The following is a 14,704-nucleotide window of genomic DNA, read 5'->3' on the forward strand; positions in this document are numbered from 1 at the left end:
TCACAGAATGTGCAAAAGAAAATATATGATCAAAGCCCAAATATATGGTCAAAGCCCATCCACCAACTTGATTAGCAACAACTCCATATGATAAATCAAGACGACATCTTGGCCGTTTGATTAACCAGTTCATGGATCAAATGATCAAATTACTCCTTATTAAGTCAAAGTTTGTGAAGCTTCTCAGCCTTAATCAATGGATTGGCCATGGCAATTTCCACCGTTCCCATTGCCTTATAGTCAAAGGTACACCCATGATTAGGGGTGTCAAATGGGCGGGTTGGGTTGAAATTGGTCCAATAAAAATGGGCTGAGGTAATAAATGGGTTAGGCTAATATTGGCCCAAAAGTTATTTGGGCTGAAATGGACTAAAAATGGGCTGGGTCATGACCCGCCCAACTTGACCCAGTTTTTTTGAAGGGTCTTCTTTCTAGAAAAATATTTTTTTAGAAAATATTTTCTAGAAATACATTTTTCGCAAAAAATATTTTCCTAAACATTATTTTTACGGACTTTAACTCCCCTTACAAAAATGCTATGGAAATGTGAATTTCGCGTGTATACGTCAACCTTGTATTTCATATTATACTCATGATCGTCGTAATGAACAACAGCGTCCTTGTCGGTGTTTGGAAGAAATTCCAGTATGTCAGTTGGAAGGATCTGCAAAAAAAACATGTTATTACCAAAAGAGGTAAAAGAACAATTGAAAATATATAATACGACAACACTTACGAAATCGTCTTTTTCGACGTACGATTTCGTCAATTCTTTGTCAAAACATGCGGTCAAACAAATGTCATCCATCTTAGATGAAGGCTGCCTCTTTAATATCACTGTATTTGTTAACAGTTATTTGAGTTGAGTGAAAGTGAGATGGAAAGAATGCCTATTTATAATTGAATTGAGTTATAGTGTTAGTGTGATCAAGTAGTTAATGATGTCTCGGATTCATTAGTTTTGACCATCACTCCCAAGTACCAACTACCATCATTTACTAACTCAGATTCAATGTGTTTGACTGCTCAAATCTGTACACTGCCCAACGTACACTGCTCAAATGTGTACACACTACTCAGAAAAGTTTACTGCATTTATACACAACATTCCAGTCACAGCTGCTTAATTCTCTATGCATTTAATGTCATACACAACATTGCAAGACTGAACTGTCAAAAAACCAGGAAATATACAGCAAAATTGCAGTCACAGCTGCTTAATATTGCAAGAATAGAATATCAATACAGGGCAAAATTGCAGTCACAGTTGCTTAATATGTTTCACAAAAACATAATTGACAAATGTACATCATTTACCATAATTGTTTCACAAAAACAACATTAAAACCTGCAGTCACTGCTGCATAACAGTCAGTACCAAAGACATACACATACAGGACTAAACTAATTCAACTTCATTTTTCCATTTCATTTCTGGGAAGTTGATGAACTTGTTTGACTTAAAGAGTTCAACTCAGCAGCTTTGGCCCTTGTTTTCATTCTCTTTTGTCCACTCATTTGTTGAAGACCTTGTTGTGTTATAGCTGGACTCCTTTTCCATTTTAGTCCTCCTGGTCTTGGTTTGTGATGTCCAAGACTACCAGTGACTACTGCTTAATTCATAGGCATGGTTGAAGACTGATTTGCCATTCCAGGCTGCATTAATAAAATAGATCTCCATTAGGCTAGATTGTTTGCATTAAATGGTTAATGAGGTTGCAAACTTACATTGACAATTTTGAAACCACTTTGGGTCTGAAGCACTCCCATTCCCACAACTCTTGGCCTCTTAAAGGGTGCCCCTCTTCCAGTAACTGATGCACTTGCATCAGAAGCCTAAGTCACATTTAAGGTGTCAAACACTTAGAATTGTAAAATAGATTAAGTGGTAATTTAACAAGCTAAGTAATACTTATGATGTAGACGACTGTCCTGTACCCCCTTCCAGATTGAAATGCAGCAGCCATGGCCTAATTCATATTTAAGTAGTTAGACTAAATATAAGACTGTAATATTTAATCAAGTAGTAAATAGCAAGGAAAGTTTTTACCTGTTTGGCAGAACCTCTTGGTCTTCCCCTTCCTCTACTTGGTTGGGAATTACTTGGTACTGTAGAAGAACCAACACTTGACCTTGTTGAACTAGTACTTGTCCCTCTCCCCCTTGCCCTTCCTCTGCCTCTGACAGATTGTGGATTCATAGGACAACCCTTCTTATTGTGACCCTTTGCATGGCACAAGCTGCAGGTCATCTCAACACCTCTTTTTGACAGCTTCCCTGTCTTGTTTTCTGTCTGCTCCTTTCTTCTACACTTCATTGGCCTACCTGGCAGCTTTTTAGTCTCAGGAGGGAGGACAGGAGGATTGGTTGACTTTGGCCACATTGCCATATTAGTAACAGGTTGAATGAATGAATTGTATGTTTTGAGGTAAGTGTCCTTAGTGTACCAATGTGTAACATAGTGAATAAGTTCCAATTTTCTGAAATGAAGTGCAGCTATGGCATGACAACAGGGAATACCTTTCAGCATCCAAGATCTACAAGTGCAGGTATTGTTGTTCAGGTTTACTATGAATTTATTACCCTAGCTGTCCTTGACCTCAAAGCCATATTCACCATTCCATTCAAGAGTACACTTTATTGACTTTGATGTGTTCTCTTGCAATACCTTCAAAGCCATTGGGCTGATGTTTGTTATCTAAGTCTCAGAAAACTCTCTTAGTTGTCCTACCCTTCTCCTAATTTTGACTCTAATTTCCTCAAGCATTGTGATAATGGTCTTGTGCCTTGGCCCCAAAATCCAGGAATTAAAACTCTCAGCCATGTTGTTGTCAACACTATCACAACAGCTGAGGTATTTAAAGTAGACCTTGGACCACCTATCTATGTTGTAATACCACAAATCTCCATTTATTCCATCACCTAACTTCTCCATATGATCCAAATTTTTTTGAAACTCCTGCTCATATGTGGACTTAGCACATCTCCAGAAGCAGTTTCTAATCGCTATGCCTGTCCATTTTTTGGAAAAATTGGCAATCACATGTCTTGCACACATTCTTTGTTCTGCATTTGGCAGTAGATCCTTATTGGCTATATCCAGACCCTAAAATAACATGTAAAAAAAAAATAGGTGACAGTAGAGCAGCATAAGTTAAAGAGAATGAAAAAAATTCAAAAATCAATAACCAAGAATACATTACCTTTTGCATATCTGAAAGAGTTGTCAAACCAGTCCCATCTCCAAGCTCAAGATCATGCCTTAGAATGTTGACAAACCATCTCTAAGTAAAAGCATTCTCAACTTCAACCACTGTCCAAGCCAGTGGTAGCATCTGGTTGTTCCCATCTTTACAAACAGCCACAAGCATTTGCCCTTTACTAACACCTTTTAAAAAACACCCATCCAACCTAATTGCCCTCCTACAACCAGCCTTGAATGCCTTCTTCATGGCATCAAAACATATATAAAAGGACTGAAACCTTTTGAATCCACCTTCAAAAGTTTCTTCACTCAGCCTAACCACACATGTACTACCTGAATTAGTCCTTAAAAGCTCATCCCTATAATCCAAAATTCTTTTGAACTCCTCTACATTGTCACCCATTATTTGTTGCAAAACAATGCTTCTGGCTTTCCTTGCCACAGTCCTACCAATATACACCTCTAATTCCTTTCTTATCAAATTTTGAAGCTCAAAAATTCTAATGCCAGGTTCAGAAATAATTTTGTCCCTGTACCTTTCTGAAATATACAAAGAATTTACCAACTTGTTCTTTGTTGTGCCATTGCACTTGTGAACAGGATTATAATTCTTCACAACAAAATCATTTGTTCTAGAATCAAAACTGGCAAACAATAACAATGGACAGCCAGCAGTACACTTTACCCTCACCCTAGTTGGTTCATTGACATATTTATTCAACTCTACATGTTCTTGAACTGCATACCTAGTAAGTGCTTTCCTAAACTGTTTAGCACTTTCAAATGCAAGACCAGTCTCCCAAACTATTTCTTTACACTTAGGATAAAAAAATAACCCTATTTCTAATTCTTTTTGGTCTCCTTGACTTCTTGGTAGGCTTTTCAACCACATCTTCGTCATCAGCTTCATCATCAGTCTCTATTTCAAAGCTAACAGGCTCATCTGAGTCATAAAATGGCTCATCCCCACCCAATTTTCCTTCAAATGTAGTCTTACTCCTAGATAAATATTCATCATGTCTCATATCTACATCCTTTGGCCCTAAATCTATCCCTTCAGATCTCTTAGCCTTTTCTTTCTTCTTTTTTTATTTTAGAGTCACCCTATCTTTCCTTAGATTCCTATCCTCCTCACGGACATCACTATCAAATTCTTCTTCTTCACCTTCCTCTACCACTACATTGTCAGACTCCTCAGATTCACTCTCACTTTCTAATTAAGTCAGAATCATTATCATCATCAGCTGCAGTAGCAGCCTCAGTCCCACCCAAGGGTTATCAAGGCCAACAGCCTCTTCAAACCCTAAGCCTTCACTACCCCCAAATGTTTGACTACCCTCACCAGCCCCAACCTTTTCATTTATATCTTCACATGTGGGGCTATCAAAAACAGTAAAAGATTCCCCACCCACAGGGGTAATAGGTGGAAGAGCAGGGGGGGCCACAATAGGTTCCTCAACAAGATGAGTCACAAAAATTACAACAATATCTCCGTTTTTTAATTGAGGTGCAATACCAATAATGTCCCTATCACTTTTAACTTCTACTACAAATCGACATTTAGGTGGTCTAATATATACACAACAAGATGAAACATTATAATTGATTTCTTTAACATAGTAAACAAGCTCAAAATAAGAGAATTTATCAAGATCAGCATCAAAATAATCTGTCACAATACCTCGAACATACTTAATACGAGGGGTTTTTTCTAAATTACCTCCGTGGTTAAACCTCAAAGTCACAAACACATCGCCCATTTTCTTCACAAAACCTAAAATTAAAAACAAATGAAAAATTACAAGATTCAGTTACCATTTACACCAAAAAAAAAACGAAGTTAAAGATAAAATTTTTGCAACTGAAAAACAGTAAAATCGAAATCTAGACAAACCCTAACGAGAACAACAAGAATCGTGTACCTTTGTGGCTAACTAATCTTCAATATCACTCAGAAACGACAAGATTTACGTATATTTTGGATTTTTAACTTTGCAATGATCGGTTTGTGTAGAGTGAAGTTTTGGTTGAGGAGTGAAAAGAGGGTATTTTGTTTGGGTTGAGGAGTGAAATGATCGGTTTGTGTAGAGTGTCGATTGGAACCGACGATGGGTATTTTGTTTGGGATGGGTCGGGTTAATTGGGGCTGGGTCGGGTTTTTATGTGGGGACGGGTAAAAATAAGTTGAGGAATTAAATAATGATGTGGACCAATTACCTCACGCGTGTCTAACACTACCCAGCCCTCAACTGGTCTGGGCCACTAGAGGGGGAAAATAATTAAAACGTAAGTTGTTAAGGGGGATAAATAAATAGAAGTTAAGTTTAGTTTCCAAACTGAGTTTTCGTGCCAAGTTCAGGAGCTAAAACATGTCTTTTCTCTAAAACATTCTACCTTAACCGCAATCTAATTTAATCTATTCGCCTCCCCCTGTTGCTTCTTCCAAAAGGTACTCCTTTTCTTTTTAACTAATGTTTTTGCATCTTTAGGATGGACAAAGTAAGGATATATAGGAAAATATAGAATATGTAGAAGTTCCTTTTTTAAGGAAAGGATGATACATTTTGTTATTAGAAAAATAATGAACAAATGAAATTTGGGCAACTTTTCTCTTTGTTCTTGACTGTTTAATTCGGACAGAAAAAAAATACTGTTTAGCACTACTAAATCTCTTATGGTTGAATTAAAAATAAATTAATGAGCAATGACTATCAAAACCTTATACCCTAACCATAGTTTTTCTTCTGCTCATTGCTGCTGTCTCTTTTTAAGAAGTTCTTTGTGCACTTTGCTCTATATCCTGTAAGCATCAATGATACATTAGGAGAATCATCTTTGCTCCCAGATACCGTTGCTTGGTTGCAGTAATTAACGAAAGTGAGTCTCGAATTAAATGAGATCTTCACTACGTTGTGCAGGTTGAGCAATTAGAGATTGGTGCATTGGTCTCTATTAGGGGTATAAGACGTGTCAAAATTCTGAAAGCTGAACAAGTAAAATCCCGACATGGCAACTCTCCTACCTGGTTTTTGACACATTCTTCTATCTAGACAACCTGTTGGTACAGAGAATCACTAACCTTTTTAACCACTTCAAAGGAGTTGGAATAATGAATTTCTACGAAGTGACTCTTTTTTGTATTTTCTGTTAGATGTACTGTAAATAAATTATTTGTTTTTCTTTTTTACCTGAAGTATGATATTGATATCCTGGCAGATGTTTTAGGTGAAAAGAACATAATTCTCTTTTTCCGTTACTTCCATCAAATCAAATCCACACATAAGGTATATATAACATATTATTGTGTTTTTTTATTTATTTATTTGTTCAACTATATAAAGATAGCATATAATACTTCTTTGATCATTCATATGTTCTCAACTTTGGACAACAAAAGGTGGTTATCAAATTAGCTTTGAATAGAAATCATGATCAGAAGTATTGTTTCTTTGTTTCCAGGTAAATTTATTCTTTTCTTTAATAAAAGCCAACTTTATCTCTATTTTCGTTTCTATACTAAAAACTGAAAGGTGAAAATTCTACTCATGCGAACCATATTTATTAGAATATTGTTTCGTTTCTCTAGACCTCAATGAACCATGCTGACTGATCGTACAAAATAGTTTCTGTTAGTAGTTTTGTGCAACCAAAACATTAATATACATTTAACGAATTTAGGAATAATAAGATGTATCCACCTAGAGAACTTTTAGACAAATCTTCCTTTGTACATGAGATTTACGATAAAGTAGTTTTTAAAAGGCCTATTTCGACAATAGATATTAATTGCGAATTCTTTAAGTTGAATGATGTAACTCCAACATTACTTTCTTGCCAACTTCAAAACTTGAGTTATAGCTTTATTATATCAAACAACTAACTACAATAAAAAATCCTTTGAAGCATAAATGTTTAGTTAGTCTATAGTTTCATAAACTTTTTGTGTTGGAGTATATCGCATAGAGAAGCAAAATGACAATTACATTTTTCATAAAGTAACTAAATTAATATGCGACAAAACAAACAATATAATAGTTTATATGATTATTTTTTATAATATGGACCGCGCATCGCGCGGGTTCTAATACTAGTTGTAAACTAAAAATCAGCGATTGGCGCGAGACTACTCTGAAGTTGGGTGATAAAATTTTGACCCGTCTAATTCTAGGCAATCTGTCTATTTTATACGGATTAAGAAAATACGGATAATAAATTCTACAACTGTTCATTTTTTTAAGAAAATATTTTTAGGAGCAGAACCGCTCATTTTGATTATTTGAAGGTCTATTGTGCTTAATTATACAACTAAGTTCAAAATCGGAATAACACGATAATTCAGAATATTTTGGGTTACACATTACAGTAGCTTTTTCCGTTTGATAAGTATGAATGCAATAAATAATTAAATATCATTTCAAGACTTTTTAACATAAAAAATCATACTTTTCTTGTACAGTGATAGAAGAATGCATTAAAAAAAAAATCATAATTTTCAACATCTCAACTTATGGTTTATTTTAATTCTTCAGCAAATGAAGGCCTTCTTCTTCTTTTTTTCTCAAATAATAAAGGCCTTCTTATAACCATTATAAATTTATTTTTGTATCAATCAAAAAGTTACAATTTAATATCAAGAAAAGTTCATCCAGAATGTAGTAAATTTCAAGTTTTTAAGTTTTAGTTAAAAATTTCAAGTTTTTGATACTTGAACTTTGCCTACTATTTAGAAGTTTGACTTAAATTACTTAGTAATTCATGTCTATCAATGAGATTTTTACAACAAGAACCAACGTATTGGATCACAACAAATGACTAACATCCTATTAACTTGAAGTTTCTAATATAAATGTCTATTGTGAAACTAAAGGCTATATCCCTTGTCTGAGAATATTAGAGTTAATATAAACTATAAGCACGAAAATAAGTGATAATGACTTTTACATACTAGATCCTTCATAGAGGTCTTTTCTCGTACTTACGAGCCTTGACTTTTTGCAACCGTAAGGGAAAGAAAAAGGTAGAAAAGAATAAATAGATAGAAGAACAATTCTTTCTTTTTTTTTCCTTATCTAAACTATTGAATTAATTTCTTTTTTTGGTTCTTACATCTGTTGAGACTTTTGATTTTCCTGCCTCGCATCTTTCCCCGAACCCAAATGCTCTGAGCTTTTGCAGATCCTCATCATTTTAATTGAAAAATTAATTTACCCCATTATCTTCGACTATCAAGATCCCATTCTGAATTCAACACAAAATCTTGAAATCAACATGGATGCTTTTAGCTTCTTCGGCCTCGGTACAAGATAGAAATATCTCTTCCGGAAGATGACCACAAGTTTTATCTAAGATTCCATATCTTCTTAACCAATGAGTAATATACACTATTTGAATTTTAGGCTCACCCAATAGACACGCTTCCTCTATTGCTTCAAACAGTTCACTCTCAAATGCTTTGGTGTCTTCTTCCCTTATCTCCTTAAAATATGCACCATACCTTTTTATTGCTTCTAAACCATCATCCTTTTCTTCGACTACGGCATGGAAGACGAGCCTAGCCATAACCTCGCTTTTGATATCTCCTAGTAAAGCGATCAATGTTGATTTGTCATCTAGTTCTAGATGTGTGTGTACAGGTTTATACCACACCGTTCATCGTATCGATGTTCCTTAATTTCTCGCAACCTTAATTCTTGTTTTACAGTCTTGGTACATTCTTCAAGCATTGCAAGTCTGTTTTCTTTAAAATTCCAGATTTTCAGCAGACTATCCATATACAGCTATTACCTCTTGTGGTTTGTCTTTAAGAACCTGCAAAGACAAAATTACTTCGACAAGAACAAGACAATAGTTTTTTTGATATGATCAATGGTTCCTTTTGTAGTGCTACATTTCCAAAGATAATAATTCATACAGGTTTAATTCTGTTACCAAGTTTTGATTATCCACAAGAATTCTCTAATCTTAGGTCAATAGCCTTATGTAATTTTTCAAGTAAGATTATTTCTAAGCTTCTTCTTTTATGACGATTTTTCTAAGAAGAAGAAGCTTATCCTTTAAATAATTTTTTTCTAAGCTTTAGGAAAAAAAATCGATCATTTTAGGAAATTATCAGCTAATTCCTTTTTATATAATCAATAGTTTTTTCTTATGATGCTAAATGTCCAAAGTTAATAACTCATCTCAAGTCTCTTCCCTCGACCCGATGGGCCTAGCCTACTAGAACTAAGGGTGCTCACAGGTCAGTTTGGATTGGTTTTTAGTTAAAATTAAAATCAAATCAATTTAATCGGTTTTCTCATTAATAAAACCAAAACCAAACCAAATAAAATAAAAATGTATAGGCTAAGGCGGTTTTTCGGTTTTTAATCATACATATATGCGTATCCTTTTATAACTATATCACAGCGAGTCGCATACCAGAATTACCAAGTACTTAACTTACTTCTTTGAAATCCCAGCAAACAAGTATGAGCAAGCATGCGGAAGAGATAAAGAAAATAAACAAAGCACTCCAGTAATATTAGAAAATAAAACCTGCACATAGGCTTCCGTATTAGTTAAAATAATTAAAATAATTACATGAGTATGTTAAAGTTAAGAGAATTCAAATATTGTTCTTTATATAAATAGAAGGAAGCAATATAAAGAAATTGAAATTATAGCCTTATGTAGTTACGTCCTTCTTTAACAAAGTATAAATGTTTCATTCCATTGGATTTATTATTTTGCCTTTTCTTGAAATCACTGTAAATCAAAAAAGAACTTATTAACTCAACTTGTGGAATCATAAAGACCTATGGAAAAACAAAGATTGTGCCTTGTTTTATGTAACAACAACTATAAAGTACTGGCACTCATCTACAACAAAATAATTTTGGTCTACCTCTTGTGGAAAGGGAAGGCTGAAACATAAAATTGGAGGAGGCAATGATCATAACTTGGCCAATTAGGTTAAGTTTTTATGAAATAAGCTTTTTTTTATTTCTCTTTCATTTATATGAGTTTGGATTAATGACTTCATCTATATCTATCTATCTATACTATATTAAAAGCGGAAAAGGCCTTAAAAATGTTGTTTGAATTTTTTACCCTGCACTAAAAGACTCTATAATAGACAAAATTGTCAACGCCAATTTTTTTTTAGAAAATATTAGTTTTTAATTTCCAATAGTCACCAATAAATCTACCTCCTGATTTGCTTACCTAACAAAATTTTTTGTTTACATAAATCTATTATGTCATCCATCTTCACATGTTCGTTGTTTATACTCGGTTTATTTTCAGCTTATGAATATTCTTGTAATAACAAGAGATGTACTTCCAAGAAACTAGTAGTTATTGGTTATTCTTTTGTTAAACTTTCAACTTTTGGATATCTTTTGCACTTCTAAGAAATTTAGTTGTTATCGGTTATTTTTTGTTAAATTTTCAAGCATATGGATGGTTTTTGTGATAGCAATTATGTGCACTTCAAAGAAGTTAGTCTTTCTTCAAGCTTATGCAAGTGTCTAGATATTTATTACGCGTCATTCAATAACTAAGTCAATATAATAATATTATTTTGTTATTTAAATAAATATTGTATCTATTTTAATTTCAATTGCTATTTTACATATATATTTTTTTGTATAATTTTTAAAATTTATGGGCACGATTACGCTGAAACTAGTTCTTTTAATAAATGGGTTTATGACCTAAAGTCCATTATCCTCTTTAGAAATAAAACTAACGGTATATAAAATTTTGATGATAATATATACTAAGATACTTAAAATTATTTATAAAAATCAATTTTACATATATATAATTATAAAAAATTGTATATATAATTTGTCAGCCCGGTTTTTTTGCATTTTTTTTTTTTAAATAAAACCAAAACCAAACCAAATCGAATGTTGTCAATTTTTTAAAATTACAATCAAACCAAACCCAATAAAAAGTCTGTTTATTAAATCGGTTTGACTCGATTTTCAGTTTGGATCGATTTTTAACCAAACCGTGAACACCCCTAACTAGAACAGGTTAGGAAGTCAGATTGATTATCCACAGGAATTCTCTAGTCTTAGGCCATTAAGCTTGTAGAATTTTTCAAGTAAAACTATATATTTCTAAGCTTCTTAACCAACGATTGGCTCTATAATCATCTCTCCTAATCAAAGTGGGTTTGTGAAGGCTAGAGCTACCACTGGAAACATCAAGCTGGCCCGATCGAATTGATCAATGACATAGGAAAACCAAGTAGGGAGAACATGTAGTACTCAAGCGAGATATGGCTAAGGCTTGACAGAGTGAATTTCTGTTGTTGTGTTCTCCAGAGTTTGGGATTTAGTAAAGATTGGATTGACATGATCTACAGGATTATCTCAAATAATTGCTATTCCGTAATAGACTAATAGTTACTCGAGAAGACATGATTCTTTTTCAAATCACAGGAGGGGCAAGGGGCTTTGGCAGCGAGATCCTATATCCCCATCCCTTTTTATTATAGGTGTTGAATAGTGTTACTGTTATCTCTTAGTCGCATTGGAAACAACCTCTCTATTACATAAAGGTAGGGGTAAGGTCTGCGTACATCTTACCCCCTCAGACCTCAGTTGTGGGATTAGACCCTACTTGTGAGATTACATTGGGTATTCTTATTCTTAACGACGTTTTATTCAATCATAGAGATTTCACAAGATACTTTGTTGAGACTGACAGACTTCACACGGTATTACATGAACAAAAATGCCACTCATTTTCTATAGTTTTTCTCTACAACGTAGTACTAATTAATACTTTCCAGCTAATGAATGAAAAATAATCCCACTCATCAAATTATGATTTTGTTCAAATTTGCAAGGATAAATTGGTAGGCCAACGTGATTAATTTTAAAAAGTGAGAATGATGAAATATATTGTGGGGAACTCTAAAATTAAGAGACATGCATTTCCTACAACTTTGTGTATTTTAATCCTCGCATCTTCTTTTTCACGTAGTACAAAATACAGACTCTATTAAATTTTATTTTCCTTAAATAAAAGCGAGGAAGCAATGAATTTGAAGAAAGGATTGGAATGCTTACTTGTACGAAATAATTTTCGTACTCGTTAATCTTGTCGACATTCACTTTATGCATCTCTTCACAGTGTTCCAACACTGGTTGGTTTAACTGTATTCTCTCCTTAAGATCATTTATCTCCTGTGCTTGTCAGATAATTTGGCTTTTCAGCTTTTTTTTTTTTTTAATATTAAATAGGGGGTTGGGGAATGGGATTATAACGTAGGGATTCGAACCCTCACCAACAAGGTGAGAATTCATGTAGCCAACCAACGGAGCTACTAAATCCCTACAAAAAGACGAAAAGGACTAGGTATGGATCGGCGGATGGCTTTTCAGCTATTTTGAGAATTACAACAACAACAATAACAACAAACCCAATGAAATCCCACAATATGGGGTCTGGAGAGGGTAAAGTGTACGCAGACCTTACTCCCACCTTGACAGGTAGGGAGGTTGTTTCCGAAAGACCCTCAGCTCAAGAGTAAACAAGACAAAAGAGTCAGGTAAGGACAAACATATCAGAATAATGAGAAAAATAAGAAATAACAAGAGCAAAGAGCCAACAAATATAAGCAGAAAACAAAGGGCAATGAACGATAGAGCAAAACTACGACCACTAGTGCGGGAGCATAAGTGAGACTACCTACTAAGCTTACTAGCCTTCTATCCTAATCTGAGTCCTCCACAACCTCCTATCTAAGGTCAAGTCCTCAGTAAGCTGAAACTGCGCCATGTCCTATCTAATCACCTCTCCCCAATACTTCTTTGGCCTACCTCTACCTCTCTTGAGACCGTCCATAGCCAGCCTCTTATACCTCCGCACTGGGGCATCTGTGTCTCTATTCTTCACATGCCCAAACCATCTCAGTCTCACTTTCAGTATCTTTTCCTCCACTGATACCACTCCCACCTTGTCCCTGATGTCTTCATTCCTAATCCTATCTCTCCTAGTGTGCCCACACATCCACCGCAACATTCTCATTTCCGCGACTTTCATCTTCTGCATATGAGAGTTCTTGACTTGCCAACATTCTGCCCCGTACAACAAAGTCGGTCTAACCACCACTTTTTAGAACTTTCCCTTAAGTTTTGGTGGCATTTTCTTGTCAAACAGCACTCTAGAAGCGAGCCTCCATTTCATCCACCCTACACCAATACAATGAGTAGCATCATCGTCGATATCCCCATTTTCTTGTATAATAGACCCAAGGTACTTGAAACTTTGTTTCTTTTGACGACCTGGGTACTAAACCTTACTTCCACGTCAGCCTCATGTGGTACGCCACTAAATCTGCACTCCATGTACTCCATCTTGGTCCTACTCAGCTTGAATCCTTTAGACTCCAACGTCTGCCTCCAACCCTCTGGCTTAGCGTTAAATTCGTTACGAGTCTCGTCAATCAAGACTATGTCATCCGCGAACAACATACACCATGGCACCTCACCTTGAATTTGTCGCGTCAATCCATCGATTACCAAGGCAAATAGAAACGGGCTAAGAGCTGATCCCTGATGCAAACCCATCAGAACTGGGAAGTGCTCTGAGTCTCCTCCTACAGTCCTTACCCTGGTCTTGGCTCCCTCATACATGTCCTTGATCGCTATAATGTACGCCACAGGTATACCTTTAGCCTCCAAATATCTCCATAAAGCCTCTTTTGGCACTCTGTCGTAAGCCTTCTCTAGGTCGATAGATACATGTGCAAGTCCTTTTTCCGCTCCCTATACTGCTCCACCAATCTCCTAACAATATGAATGACTTCCGTAGTAGAGCTCCCTGGCATGAATCCGAACTGGTTCTCTGAAATAGACATGCCTCGCCTCACCCTCATATCTACCCCCATTTCCCACACTTTCATAGTGTGGCTTAGCAGCTTGATACTTCTATAGTTGTTGCAGCTTTGAATGTCTCCCTTGTTCTTGTACAAAGGAATCATTGTACTCCACCTCCATTCTTCGGGCATCTTCGCCGTCTTTAAAATGACATTAAACAACCAGTCAGCTACTCCAAACGTGCCCTGCCTGCACACTTCCAAAATTCCCCAGGGATCTCGTCAGGTCCGGTCGCTCTTCCCCTACGCATCCTACAAACAACACCCTTAACCTCATCAATCCTTATACTCCTATAATATCCAAAATCGCGATGCCTCTCAGAGTACTCCAACTCTCCCAACACAATGTCGTTGTCTCCTTCTTCGCTCAAGAGTTTATAGAAGTACGATTGCCATCTCCGTCTAATGAGAGCTTCTTCCATAAACACTTTGCCATCCTCATCCTTGGTGCACTTCACTTGATCCAGATCGCGTGCCTTCCTTTCTCTCGCCTTGGCCAACCTAAATAACTTCTTATCCCCGCCTCTATCTTCTAGTTCTGCATAAAGTCGTTTAAAAGCTACCGGTTTTGCTGTCGAGACCTCCAACTTCGCTTCTTTTCTCGCCATCTTATACTTTTCCCT

The 14,704-nt window shown here is 35.6% G+C and overlaps 1 protein-coding gene across 1 annotated transcript; it reads right to left on the reverse strand.

Moving 5' to 3' along the window:
* Window positions 1-2,698: 2,698 nt before the first annotated feature.
* On the reverse strand, window positions 2,699-4,230 carry LOC132612727 (uncharacterized). Its single transcript, XM_060326827.1, has 4 exons — window positions 4,042-4,230; window positions 3,360-3,971; window positions 3,204-3,284; window positions 2,699-3,106 (listed from the first exon to the last, which is right to left on the reverse strand). Exons 1-4 carry the CDS (start codon window positions 4,228-4,230, stop codon window positions 2,699-2,701), a joined length of 1,290 nt encoding a protein of 429 aa, XP_060182810.1.
* Between the last annotated feature and the right edge of the window lie 10,474 nt (window positions 4,231-14,704).

This window comes from Lycium barbarum, chromosome 10 (assembly GCF_019175385.1).
Source record: "Lycium barbarum isolate Lr01 chromosome 10, ASM1917538v2, whole genome shotgun sequence".
NCBI lineage: Eukaryota > Viridiplantae > Streptophyta > Magnoliopsida > Solanales > Solanaceae > Lycium > Lycium barbarum.